The 12,082-nt window shown below is 44.4% G+C and overlaps 1 protein-coding gene across 1 annotated transcript in view; it reads right to left on the bottom strand.

Moving 5' to 3' along the window:
* The window catches only part of LOC307079561 (low-density lipoprotein receptor-related protein 1-like), a 99,375-nt gene that overhangs the window by 62,679 nt on the left and 24,614 nt on the right, over window positions 1-12,082 (bottom strand). Inside the window, exons 4-6 of the mRNA XM_079741987.1 lie at window positions 8,579-8,698; window positions 7,909-8,037; window positions 6,082-6,342 (exon numbers count right to left, since the gene is read on the bottom strand). Of these exons, the coding sequence (XP_079598113.1) occupies window positions 6,082-6,342; window positions 7,909-8,037; window positions 8,579-8,698 (510 nt within the window). The remainder of the gene's footprint in view (window positions 1-6,081; window positions 6,343-7,908; window positions 8,038-8,578; window positions 8,699-12,082) is intronic.

The raw sequence follows: 12,082 nt of genomic DNA, 5'->3' as shown, positions 1-12,082 counted from the left end.
ATACCATACAATATCAACTCTGGAACTATGAAAGCACACAAAGTAAACTGTAAAACTATGATACCATACAATATCAACTCTGGAACTATGATAGCACACAAAGTAAACTGTAAAACTATGATACCATACAATATCAACTCTGGAACTCTGATAGCACACAATGGAAACTGTAAAACTATGATACCATACAATATCAACTCTTGAACTATGACAGCACATAATGGAAACTGTAAAACCATACAATAGAAAATCTAAAACCATGATAAAACACAACATAAACACTATCTATGATAACACACATAGTCCCCAAAATAAACAAAAAAGGGCAGAGGCCAACCCAGCACTTCACCAAACGGCTAAGCAAAATTCTCTAACATCAGATAAGGGGGTTGAGCTCACTGCTGAAGGAACTAGGTTGTGTTGTGGTTGAAGTGCGCGCAGCCCACTGCTGAAGGAACAGGGTTTTGTTGTCGTTGTAGTGCGAGACTGGAAGCATTCTCTAACACGTTCCAGCTGGGGGTGAAGCAGCCGAGGACACTGAGGAACAACCAGGGGGCTCTGTGGTGGTGGTCGGGGTGGCTGACTTACCAGAAACTCACTCCCCCCCACCACCACCAACAAGCCCCCTGTTTTTTTTATCAATGTCCTCTGCTGCCTCACCCCCAGCTGTGGTAATGGAAAATGTTGCCGGGAAATCTGCATGAGCTCCGCCCCTTTTCCTTTTTTCTATCTCCTACCCCCCCTACCCCCCATCGTAGTGTGGAGCCCCTGCTCCCACTTCCTGCCCTGAACACCACACACTGCTCTCACTGTGTGATACACTCAAGTGATACACTTATTTGTGTAAAGACTTTCAACCCATTAACCTTTTAGACTAGTTTCCGGTTCCAGTCCCCCTGTGACATATATAGTGTGTGCCTCTCTGTATGGACCCGTTAATGTTTCACTAAAGCCAACTTTAGGACGTGATATTGTAGGCTTAATGTACTACAACATCCCAGCTGATCATAAGCATATAATACGTCCCTCGTAACCCTGACCCCAACCCTACCGACCCCCGTACCCCCTAACCCTACCGACCCCCGTACCCCCTAACCCTACCGACCCCCGTACCCCCTAACCCTACCGACCCCCGTACCCCCTAACCCCACCGACCCCCGTACCCCCTAACCCCACCGACCCCCTAACCCTACCGACCCCCTTACCCCACCGAACCCTGAGGACCCTAGCAACTGTGAACACTCTGGCACAGCTGAGAGCCGCAACAGCATCAGCATCAGGCTAAAAAGTAGCCTTATTTAGGTTTGCGATTAGGTTGCTTGGGCTAGCACCCCAATTTAGGGGGGGGGGGGGGGGGATTCTTTCAAGATGTTGAAAGATGGTGCGATCTACGAGAGAGACGCAGAGGAACTGAGGCTTTTGTCGGGATAAAAAAAGCAAGTGGTCCGCAAAATAAAGAAAATGTTGGCGTTTTTGCACTAAATAGTTGATGGCGTTTGTAGCCTACACTCAGACGTGAACTCATTCTTGCAAATTATTCTAAAGAGGTCTAGACTCCGTGTGCAACCCGCCTTCTCCAGTGAACCAAGAAAGCCCGCGCCGTGACGAACGGGAGATTTTAGCCCCTCGGTTTTCTACAGGGAACTTGAGATGAGACTGTGAAATCGCCGGGATTGCCAAGCCGCGACCGAACCAGCTTGGCAATGTAAAAAGGCCTAATGAAAATGAGAAGACGGCGAGGTAGAAAGCAGAGAATATGGAGCCGCAGTTGGGTAGGCCAACTTAAGCGGCAGAAACAGGGTGCCTACGCCAATCTTTGTAGAGAGATTTCTATGGGCAAAAACGGTTGGTTTATTTTTATTGATCCCCTTCGAGAATTTGGGTGTAAAGGGGTTGGTCTAGGCTATATTCTCGCCTTTCTCCTTTGTAAAGCGCATCGTAGGCCTATTGCTTTTGGGCCGATACTGCGCCCATTCCTTGATTCGTTCTGCCGCAGCACTCAAAACAATAAATTTCATTCAAATGTTTGTCCAATCCACTCCAATATTGGTCCTGCATTAAGTTTAAATCCAACTCTAACGAATAAGATAGTCCAGTTTTAAGTTTCATAGAATATTTATACATTCCCAGGGCATGTTAAATGAGTGCATGCCCCGCCACTCGTAACACACTTGTAAAATGCAGCCGTCAACTGATGGAATGGGTTATTTCATACATCATCACAACCAAAATTTGGAATTAATCAAATAAATTACAGATAAATAATACTGAAATGGCTACTTTTTGGTTGAACACATTTGAACAAAATATTTATGATCCCCAATGTTGTTCCTGAAGTTGGCGCCACTGATTGGTAGACTATCGGAATGGCGGTAGGCCTCCTAAAAGGTGTCTGAATGGGGGCATGTTGGAATGGCCACATGTAACCATAGCAACGGTTATAGCTAACGTGTACTGTGGACCGGGACCGGGACGGAGTGAGGCTGTCACACCAAATTTGTACCGGGTGCCAAATTTGTACCGGGTACGTAATCCATACGTAATCCATTCCAAACCTGCCTGGCAACAGATGATCGCGGACGATCGCGTCGATTGACGTAGGAAGGTTCAAGAACATTCGCGGTTAAACACTCGGTTTACTACACATTAAACACAGAGGTTACTAGCTAAATTCGATTAAACAATTAAGTGCAATACAAATATAAAGTTAGGAACGCTAATAAATGTAATTTGTATAGTTAGGGCTATCTGTCTTGTCGCGCTCAATGAACGACTTCGCGAATGTTCTTGAACTCAATGAACGACTTCGCGAATGTTCTTGAACCTTCCTACGTCAATCGACGCGATCGTCCGCGATCATCTGTTGCCAGGCAGGTTTGGAATGGATTACGTATGGATTACGTACCCGGTACAAATTTGGCACCCGGTACAAATTTGGTGTGACAAATGTCATTTATTAGCGTTCCTAACTTTATATTTGTATTGCATTTAATTGTTTAATCGAATTGAGCTAGTAACCTCTGTGTTTAATGTGTAGTAAACCGAGTGTTTAACCGCGAATGTTCTTGAACCTTCCTACGTCAATCGACGCGATCGTCCGCGATCATCTGTTGCCAGGCAGGTTTGGAATGGATTACGTATGGATTACGTACCCGGTACAAATTTGGTGTGACAAGGCCGTGAGTAGGCTACAAGTTCTGTGCTGCGTCCTGATTGGCTGAAGAGAAATAGCTACGTCGTTGTGTTCGAAAACTGGACCTGGCGATTTGACATGTTCAATCTCTGGCGACTCCTTGCAGCAACGTGCAGTTCACACTGCTGCAACTTTTCCCCTGCGAAACAGTCTCGTTGCAAGTCGATGCGAGGCGAATCTTTGGTCTGAACTGGGCTTAAGAGAACAGGTAAGAGAACAGCTAAGAGAACAGGAAGGAGAACAGGGAGGAGAACAGGGAGGAGAACATGTGGGCTTGTTTCGGTGGTCAGATTGTGAGGAGCACTGGAGGTTCTTCAGGCCTTCATCCTCACACACGTGTGAGTCACATCTGGAACACTCGTCTGCACTGATGCTCAGAACCCATAAATCTGCCTTAACCCTGAACCTGACACACACACACACACACACACACACACACACACACACACACACACACACACACACACACACACACACTTTTGCAAGACCTATTGCAAGGAATCGAACAACGAGCATATTTGGAGACTAATTATATTGTGAAAGAGCACAGAGGCGTCCCCTACGGAGAGATGGCTGACAGAACTTTGGCATCAAGCCAACTATTTCTGGTAGGCTATTTCTTGTCCCTTCTGTTATCAGCCACACAGAGGGATACACCAAAACCAACAGACAAGCCTCTACAGATAACAGGACACATGATAAGCACCAAGTTATTGAATCACAGTCCCAAGCCACAGTAGAACCTGCCTGCCTATCCCGGTGGATCCCTCACAGTCCCCATGGCCCCTGGACAGGTTTCAAAATTGGAAGCCATTTTCTGGATCAGTCTACCCTCCACTTAGAATGAAATAGTTTTTCCTCTTTGTCCTAAGTCTGATTAAGATGAGTTACAACATCAGCCATGAATGAGGCTGAATATATATTGTGAAATATATATTCACAATATATTGTGAATATATTGCCTTATGAAACTGTGTCGGTGGGGGAGGTCACAGTGTTTTGGCTTCCTTTAGGAGCGTATTGAAGTGCAGAGACTGCACGCATTTATTGTTGCTGACATAACCCAGCTGAAGAATGTAAATACCACTGGACACACACACACACACACACACACACACACACACACACACACACACACAGCCCTTGAGCCTAGAGTCGGTCCACTCCCTATACTGCAGCGGTCATGTCAAAGGTCAGTGAGAGGCTGATTGCTCTACGGTAAACAGCGCCTGCGGACCAGACCCTGACAGTGTGGAGGCAGGGAGTAGCGGTGCATCGGGAAGGAGATGGTCAAACGCTTCAGTACAGAGGGGTGATACAACGCTTCAGTGTGGAGGGGTGATACATCACTTCAGTGTGGAGGGGTGTTACAGTAATGATGGGTGATACAGTATGGATGGGTGACACAACAGCACTTCAGTATGGAGGGTTGATACAGTATGGAGGGGTGATACACCAGTACATCAGTATGGAGGTGGTTGTGAGCCATTCCAAAGACAATGGTGTATTCTATTCTTCTGTCCTGTATTCTTTTTTTTTGTCCTGCCTCAGAGCCTCCAGACCCGGCCTCCACACCCAGCCTCCACACCCGGCCTCCACACCCAGCCTCCACACCTGGCCTCCACACCCGGCCTCCACACCCAGCCTCCACACCCAGCCTCCACACCCACCACACACATACAAAAAAGATACTGACACACACCAACCGACAGGCAGACACCTTTGTGCTTTGTCTGCATTGGTGTCCCTTTTTTTAGGATGAGCAATAACTCTGTCTTCCTGGGGGCCACTACAACCCATGACCCAGATGGGGGCAGTGATAAATCCTGTGTATGCTTGTGTGTGTGTTTGTTTTCCAAGTGATGAGTGTCTCTCAGTTACTGCAATGCCTGCGGCTATCCATTAGCTCCACAAGCAGACATTTTACCCTTCATCATTTATCAGCAGGATGCAAATTGGCAAACGGCGACAAACAAACACATACACTCAAACACACACGCACACATTGTGAAAATCCTTTAACACAATATTGACCTTGTGTAATACAGGGAAACTAAGTTAAGATTGAACGTTCACGTTTTGCACTTTGAATTCATTATTCATTCATTGGGTAGAGCAGGGATATTCATCACCACTGCCTTAGGTAGAGAATGCGTTTCCGTACATGTGCTGTGACCCGCCTTCTGTAAATCAAGCTGCACTGTGGCTACTGTTTGCCCGTCATGGAGGAGGTGTAATCTACTGGCTCAGATGTAGCTGGTAGCCGTGTATGGATCAAATCACTGCCAGAGATTGGGTATTATGACAGGTCCTCGTGTTCATTTAAGCAGAACCCTTTGCAGTATTATATTAGGGTCATCCTTCTATATGCTGCTCCTCATGCCTGTGCGAGCCGGTTCCTGGTACAGAACAGGTCGGAAGGTGTTACCAGTCTCACCTCACTTGCCCTTGCAACATCAATGTTGGTTTCTGAAGGTGCCATTCGTCCATGGAATAGGCAAGGTCTTTTGTATAGATTCAAATCCCACAACCCGAGTAGACAATCAACGTGAGCGACTAAATGGTAAAATTACATGCATTTATACTGCGCTTTTCTAACCAGTGGCCACTCAAAGCGCTTTACAATATTGCCTAACATTCACCCATTCATGCACACGTTCCCACACCGACGGCGGAGTCAACCATGCAGGGCGACAGCCAGCTCGTCGGGAGCAGTTAGGGTGAGGTGTCTTGCTCAGGGATACCGCGACACTCAGCTAGGAGGAGCCAGGGATCGAACTAGCAACCTTCTGGTTACCAGCGAATCTGCTCTACCTTCCGAGACACATGTCGCCCTGAGACACATGTCACCCCATCCACCTCGTCTTGACATGACAGGGACTACTCACGGTGCAGGCTCAGGGAGATGTTGATGGTGCGGACGTCGCCCAGGACCTTGAGGTCGGGGATGTTGGCACACTTGAGCTGCGTGGTGGCGGCCGTGTCACCCACGTCAATCCAGCAGACCATCTCCAGGGCGTACACAAAGTCCATGGCCATGGTCTGCTTCGTGGTGATGGAGTGCAGGCGCGAGGTGGAGCCGCTCAGCGAGGTGCAGCGGATGTCATGGAGGTTGGCGATTAGCAGCATCGGCAATCGATCCACCGGTACTGGATCGGGGGCGTGGGTGATGAGAGCGATAGAAGAACGGATGGAGACACAGATGGGGTTAAAAACAATGAGCCTGCAGAGAAACACCTGGGATTGTTAACGGGAAATAAAAATTGTACGTCCTGGCATTTAATGTACGCCCTTATTGTATGTCGTACTTAGTTATTAGGGGTGTAATGGTACACAAAAGTCATGGTTCGGTACGTACCTCAGTTTTTAAGTCACGGTATGTTACGGTACGGTACGGTTCATAGTTAAGGGGAAATTTTAAAAAAACTGCTTATTTGTCAACTGCTTATTCTGAATTCCCAGACAAGGGTTGTTGAAATAGTGTCGTGAGCTGGGTTTGCACAGCTCGTTTTTTTTCACAGCAAAGGTGATAGTAACGCCTGGATGGTGCCTATCAAATGTGCATGTTAAAGTGCTGTACGTAGACACGGAGAGCCCTCTCCATAGCTGGAGAGCCTTTCGAAGACCCTCTCCGTAGCTTACGTGAGCATCCAATATTTTTTAACTATCAGCGGCAAGGGCTGTTATTGGTCTTCTAACAAAATCATTTTTACGGAATCACTTCTCTGGTTTGACTTTGCACCTTAATTACTTTGTACATTGTTTACTTTGCACCGTAAGGACCAATAAAACACCAAATAAGATTTGAAAAGCTTTGGGAGTTTATTTACAACATTGCTTACATGGTTTGTAGTCAACATATAAGATAGATCGGGTGGCTAATTGCTTTGCATATCTGACATCCCGACGGAGAGCTGCTGAGGGGTCTCCGTAGTTACGGAGTCGGATAACAGAGTCGGAGTAGTATACTTTGGCTAAACGGTGGAACTCCGACCCCAAGTTTTCAATTCCGCATCGCAAAAAAAAACCTTTACATTCGCCATATTAACGCTATGTACGACACATTTAAGCACCGCGGTACACCTCTGTAACCGCACCGAAGTGCCTGTACCATGACGGTTCGGTACAAATACGTGTACCGTTACACCCCTATTAGTTATATTACTTAGTTGTGTAGCAAGCAGCTCAGGGCCACACCAGCACCCTCCACCTTGCCCCGCCTCTAAAAAACAGCACGTTTGTGGAAAGCTCCTTGTGTGACTGGCTCGTAGTGGCTGTAATTCTGCATCAAGGCTGAATTTCTTGAACGTATTCAAATACTGTATTAGGGGCCCACTAACACTTGAAAGCATCCATAAAGTAGCACGCCATGGGACCTTTAAACAGTAAGTTATTACAAAGGGATTGGGGGTCGAACCCAGTGAGTGCCTTTCAGCAAGGGACTGTCCAGCCCCCACTTCAGCACAAACTACAAACGATGGGAGGAAATGTAGAAAATATGTGAGCAAGTCAGTTTGGTGCTAAGGGCGATCGACTCCCAGCCCAAAAGGTTCTGGGTTCAAACCTGCCATCTACCTGTATACATCCCTGAGCGAGATACCCAACTCATACCTGCTCCTTATGACATGTCCTGTTTCAACACTCATTTTGGATACAGTTGTCAGCTAAATTATCAAAGTAAATGAAAAGCTGTAGTTTCTCAGGTCTTCTCTTACCGTTCTTGGCCTTGCAGGAGCGGTTGTCGGGCTGCAGCAGGTAGCCCTCCACACAGCTGCAGAGGTAGGAGCCCTCGGTGTTGGTGCACGTCTGGCTGCAGGCTCCGTACACCATGCACTCGTTGAAGTCTGACAGAGACGGGATTGCCAATTAACACACACACTGGGTGTGTGTGGTCACACAAAACATATCCACAAAGCCCTTTGTAAATCAGAGGAGTAACTGTAACTGTTTCTGTTATGATACATAGCTGTAATTACTAATGCCTCAGGTAGTGTTTGGATGCAGATTTTATGCATACTATATGCATATAGTTCTGAAACTATATTAGGCCTCTCACAGGGTATGCAGTCTGAGTCTATGTTAAAATGGAAAACCTTGAACGATAACCGCATAGAGAGTTCTTTGTTAATTTCCTTCAAGTGTTCTTCTGAGAAGCACTTGCATTAACCACAAAAAAAATCTCTCGCAAATATCATATCAAATCTGATGGCAGACGAGCTTCTATCTGGGTAAACTGAGTTTTTCATTTTATTTTGCTTCATATTTGTTCATCCAAAGCATTAAGTTGCTCGGTGTTAGCGTAGCCTAGCTAGCCTTCAGCACATTGTGGATGCAGTTTGGTGTTAGCACAGCAGAGTTGGCTGGCAGTCTCCTTGGGCGTCTAACCTTTACAGATCTTTCCGTCGGGGCCAACCTCGTAGCCGGGGTTGCAGTAGCACTTGGGGCCCTCATGTGTCACCGAGCAGTTAAACTGGCACCCTTCAAAGTAGCATCCCGGTGCTTTTTCTAAATGGAAAGAGGGAAAAAGGAAAAGATTAGTTACAAACATCCTATGCAAGCAACTCAAACACAAAAGTAGCTCCTTTAGCATCCAATGCTTGGTTTTCATTTGGAAAAGTCAATGAAAGCTATATGAAATGGCCGGTAAAGTTGTGCCAAATTCCAGGGCCTGTAGTACAACTCCTGCCACGTGTCCTAATCCAAATCACTGTCTTCACACAGCCAAACCGTTGTAACAAATCACATGTCTACAAGGGTACTTTTGCGCATGCATTGTGAATACCTGTGTATTGGTGCACAGAGGAGACATGAGTTTCACAGGAGACTCAGAAATACAGAGAGTAGTACAACACACAAACACACCATGTTAAGGACCCAGCCTTTTGGCAGGGGATAAAAGCTGAACACCAACATTCCTCAGGTGGCACCATCTGCTTATTAAATATGTCGCTAGTTATTAGTATTTGCCCAAAATTGGACTGAAACTCGTTATTTAGTAACTTGGTTAGCTATTTTTAATCCCATTTTAACAAGCTTGCATCTGTTGTTGCTATGGTTTCATTACTGTGCTTAAAAGCATAACATACCTCAGGAATTAATAATAATAATGAATAACTGAATAAACATGGACAAGATTATATAATGCAACACACACACACACACACACATATGAGGGGCCGCCTGGGACAGAATTCATACTTGGTCTTACACACATTATTATAATCTTGCATATACACCAGTATACTCACACACACACACACACACACACACACACACTGTTATACTCCTTTGACATGTATGTATGAGAGTGTATAGTAGTGTATGTGAGGGAGTATAGTAGTGTATGTGAGAGAGAATAGTAGTGTATGTGAGAGAGTATAGTTGTTTATGCAATAGAATAAAGTAGTGTGTGTGAGAGTATAGTTGTTTATAAAAGAGAATATAGTAGTGTGTGTGACAGAGAATAGTAGTGTATGAAAGAGAGAATAGTAGTGTATGTGAGAGAGTATAGTAGTGTATGTGATAGATAATAGTAGTGTATGTGAGAGAGTATAGTTGTGTATGTGAGAGAGTATAGTTGTTTATGCAAGAGAATATAATAGTGTGTGTGAGAGAGTATAGTAGTGTGTGTGAGAGAGTATATATGTTTATGCAAGAGAATATAGTAGTGTGTGTGAGAGATTATAGTTGTTAATGCAAGAGACTATAGTAGTGTGTGAGAGAGTTTGAATGAAACAGAAGAGAGTTTGAATGAAACGGAAGTGAGTTTGAATGAAACGGAAATGAGTTTGATTCCTCAGTTCCTGATTGGCTGAGAGAAGAGGCGGTCAAAATACTGCGCTGTCATTTCACTCTGGAATTTCCAGCGATTCTGTCATGCTGCGTTCGCACCAAAAAAATATTTGGTCGCTTGTTGGCGTGGTTGCCTGAGTTTGAGAGAGGCTTCCTCTTGTGACCGCCAATTCATTCTCAACCATGGCCAGTCTATGGCCAGGAACTGAGGAATCAAACTCACTTCCGTTTCTCTCACACACAATACTGTTCTCTCTCACACACACTACTATATTCTCTTGCATAAACAACTTTACTCTCTCACATACACAACTATACTCTCTCACATACACTACTATTCTCTATCACATACACTACTATTCTCTATCACATACACTACTATACTCTCTCACATACACTACTATTCTCTTACATACACTACTATTCTCTCTTTCACACACTACTATATTCTCTTGCATAAACAACTATTCTCTATCACATACACTACTATACTCTCTTGCATAAACAACTATACTCTCTCGCATACCCAGCTATACTTTCTCACATACACTACCATACTCCCTCACATACACTACTATACTCTCACCAGTGTTGAGAACGTTACTTTAAAAAAGTAATTAGTTATAGTTACTCACTACTTGTTCCAAAAAGTAACTGAGTTAATAACTGAATTACTCTATAATAAAAGTAATTAGTTACCAGGGAAAGTTACTATTTGCGTTACTGTAAAAAAAGAAAGTTGCTATATGGCAAAGAATCTGAATTTTTCTGAGCAGTTTTCACTTGGCCTTAATGTGTTAAATGGTCGAACTGCCCATTCAAGGCCCTGATATACTTCCAACTGAATTTTAATTTGCTTAGTTGCAAAGGCTGTGGAACATCTGCCGAATACTACAGAAAATGCCAACTTTTCATCAGATTGCTCCGACTCGCCATTTCTGCTGCTTCATCGAATCTGTTTGTTGTGTGCGTTTGCGAGTGTGCGCTTGCGTGCGCGTGTGTGTGTGTGTGTGTGTGTGTGTGTGTGTGTGTGTGTGTGTGTGTGTGTGTGTGTGTGTGTGTGTGTGTGTGTGTGTGTGTGTGTGTGTGTGTGTGTGTGTTGCGTGCGTGTCCTGGCTTGTGTGTAAAAACACTGTCTCCGATTGACTACCATGAAACATGACTCTGCCTTAGCCAATCATAATCGCTTATCTCGTTGTTAACCAACCCGGTCTCCTCACTAGCAGTTTGTGTTTGGAACCAGGGGTGCGTTCGGATTACGCAGTTTATTCAATCAATTCATAGTAACGCACCGCATTTAACGTACAGTAACGGTAATGGCGTTGTAACGACGGAAACAGTAATTAGTTAGATTACCCCGTTACTGAAAAAATAATGGCGTTACCTAACGGCGTTATTTCAAACGGCGTTATTACAAACACTGTCTCTCACATACACTACTATACTCTCTCACATACATGACCATACACTCTCATACATACATGTAAAAGGAGTATAATAGTGTGTGTATGAGTATACTGGTGTATATGCGAGATTATAATAGTGTGTGTAAGACCAAGTATGAATTCTGTCCCAGGCGGCCCCTCACACACACACACACACACACACACACACTTTGAGTTTTTATAGTTTCACTTAATCTCTTTGCACTACAGTGTACAGCCCAACATGACTAGGGGCAACCATTTTAAGATGGCTAAGTATTATTAACAGCCATTTTCATTATGACTTGGATGTATATAATGCTACAATTAAACCAACCGGAAGTGATGAAAGATTCAATGAAAGATTGTGGCCTGACATGTCAAATTTTAAGATAGTAAGATACTACAAAAAAAGTAATTAAGAAAAATACATGGCTGTAATTATCAATGCCTCAGGTAGTGTTTGATACCAATCATTGGTATTAAATGCATATTGTATGCATACTATATGCATATAGTTCTGAAACTATATTAAGCCTCTCACAGGGTATGCTGTCTAAATTAAAATGGAAAACCTTCAACGAAAAACGCATAGAATTCTTTGTTCATTTCCTTCCGGTGTTCTTCTGAGACAAGCAGGTATCTTGGTAAACAGAGAGTTTCACGTCATTTT

This window comes from Pollachius pollachius, assembly GCF_949987615.1.
Source record: "Pollachius pollachius genome assembly, chromosome: 8".
NCBI lineage: Eukaryota > Metazoa > Chordata > Actinopteri > Gadiformes > Gadidae > Pollachius > Pollachius pollachius.
This window is presented reverse-complemented; position numbering and strand designations above follow the sequence as displayed.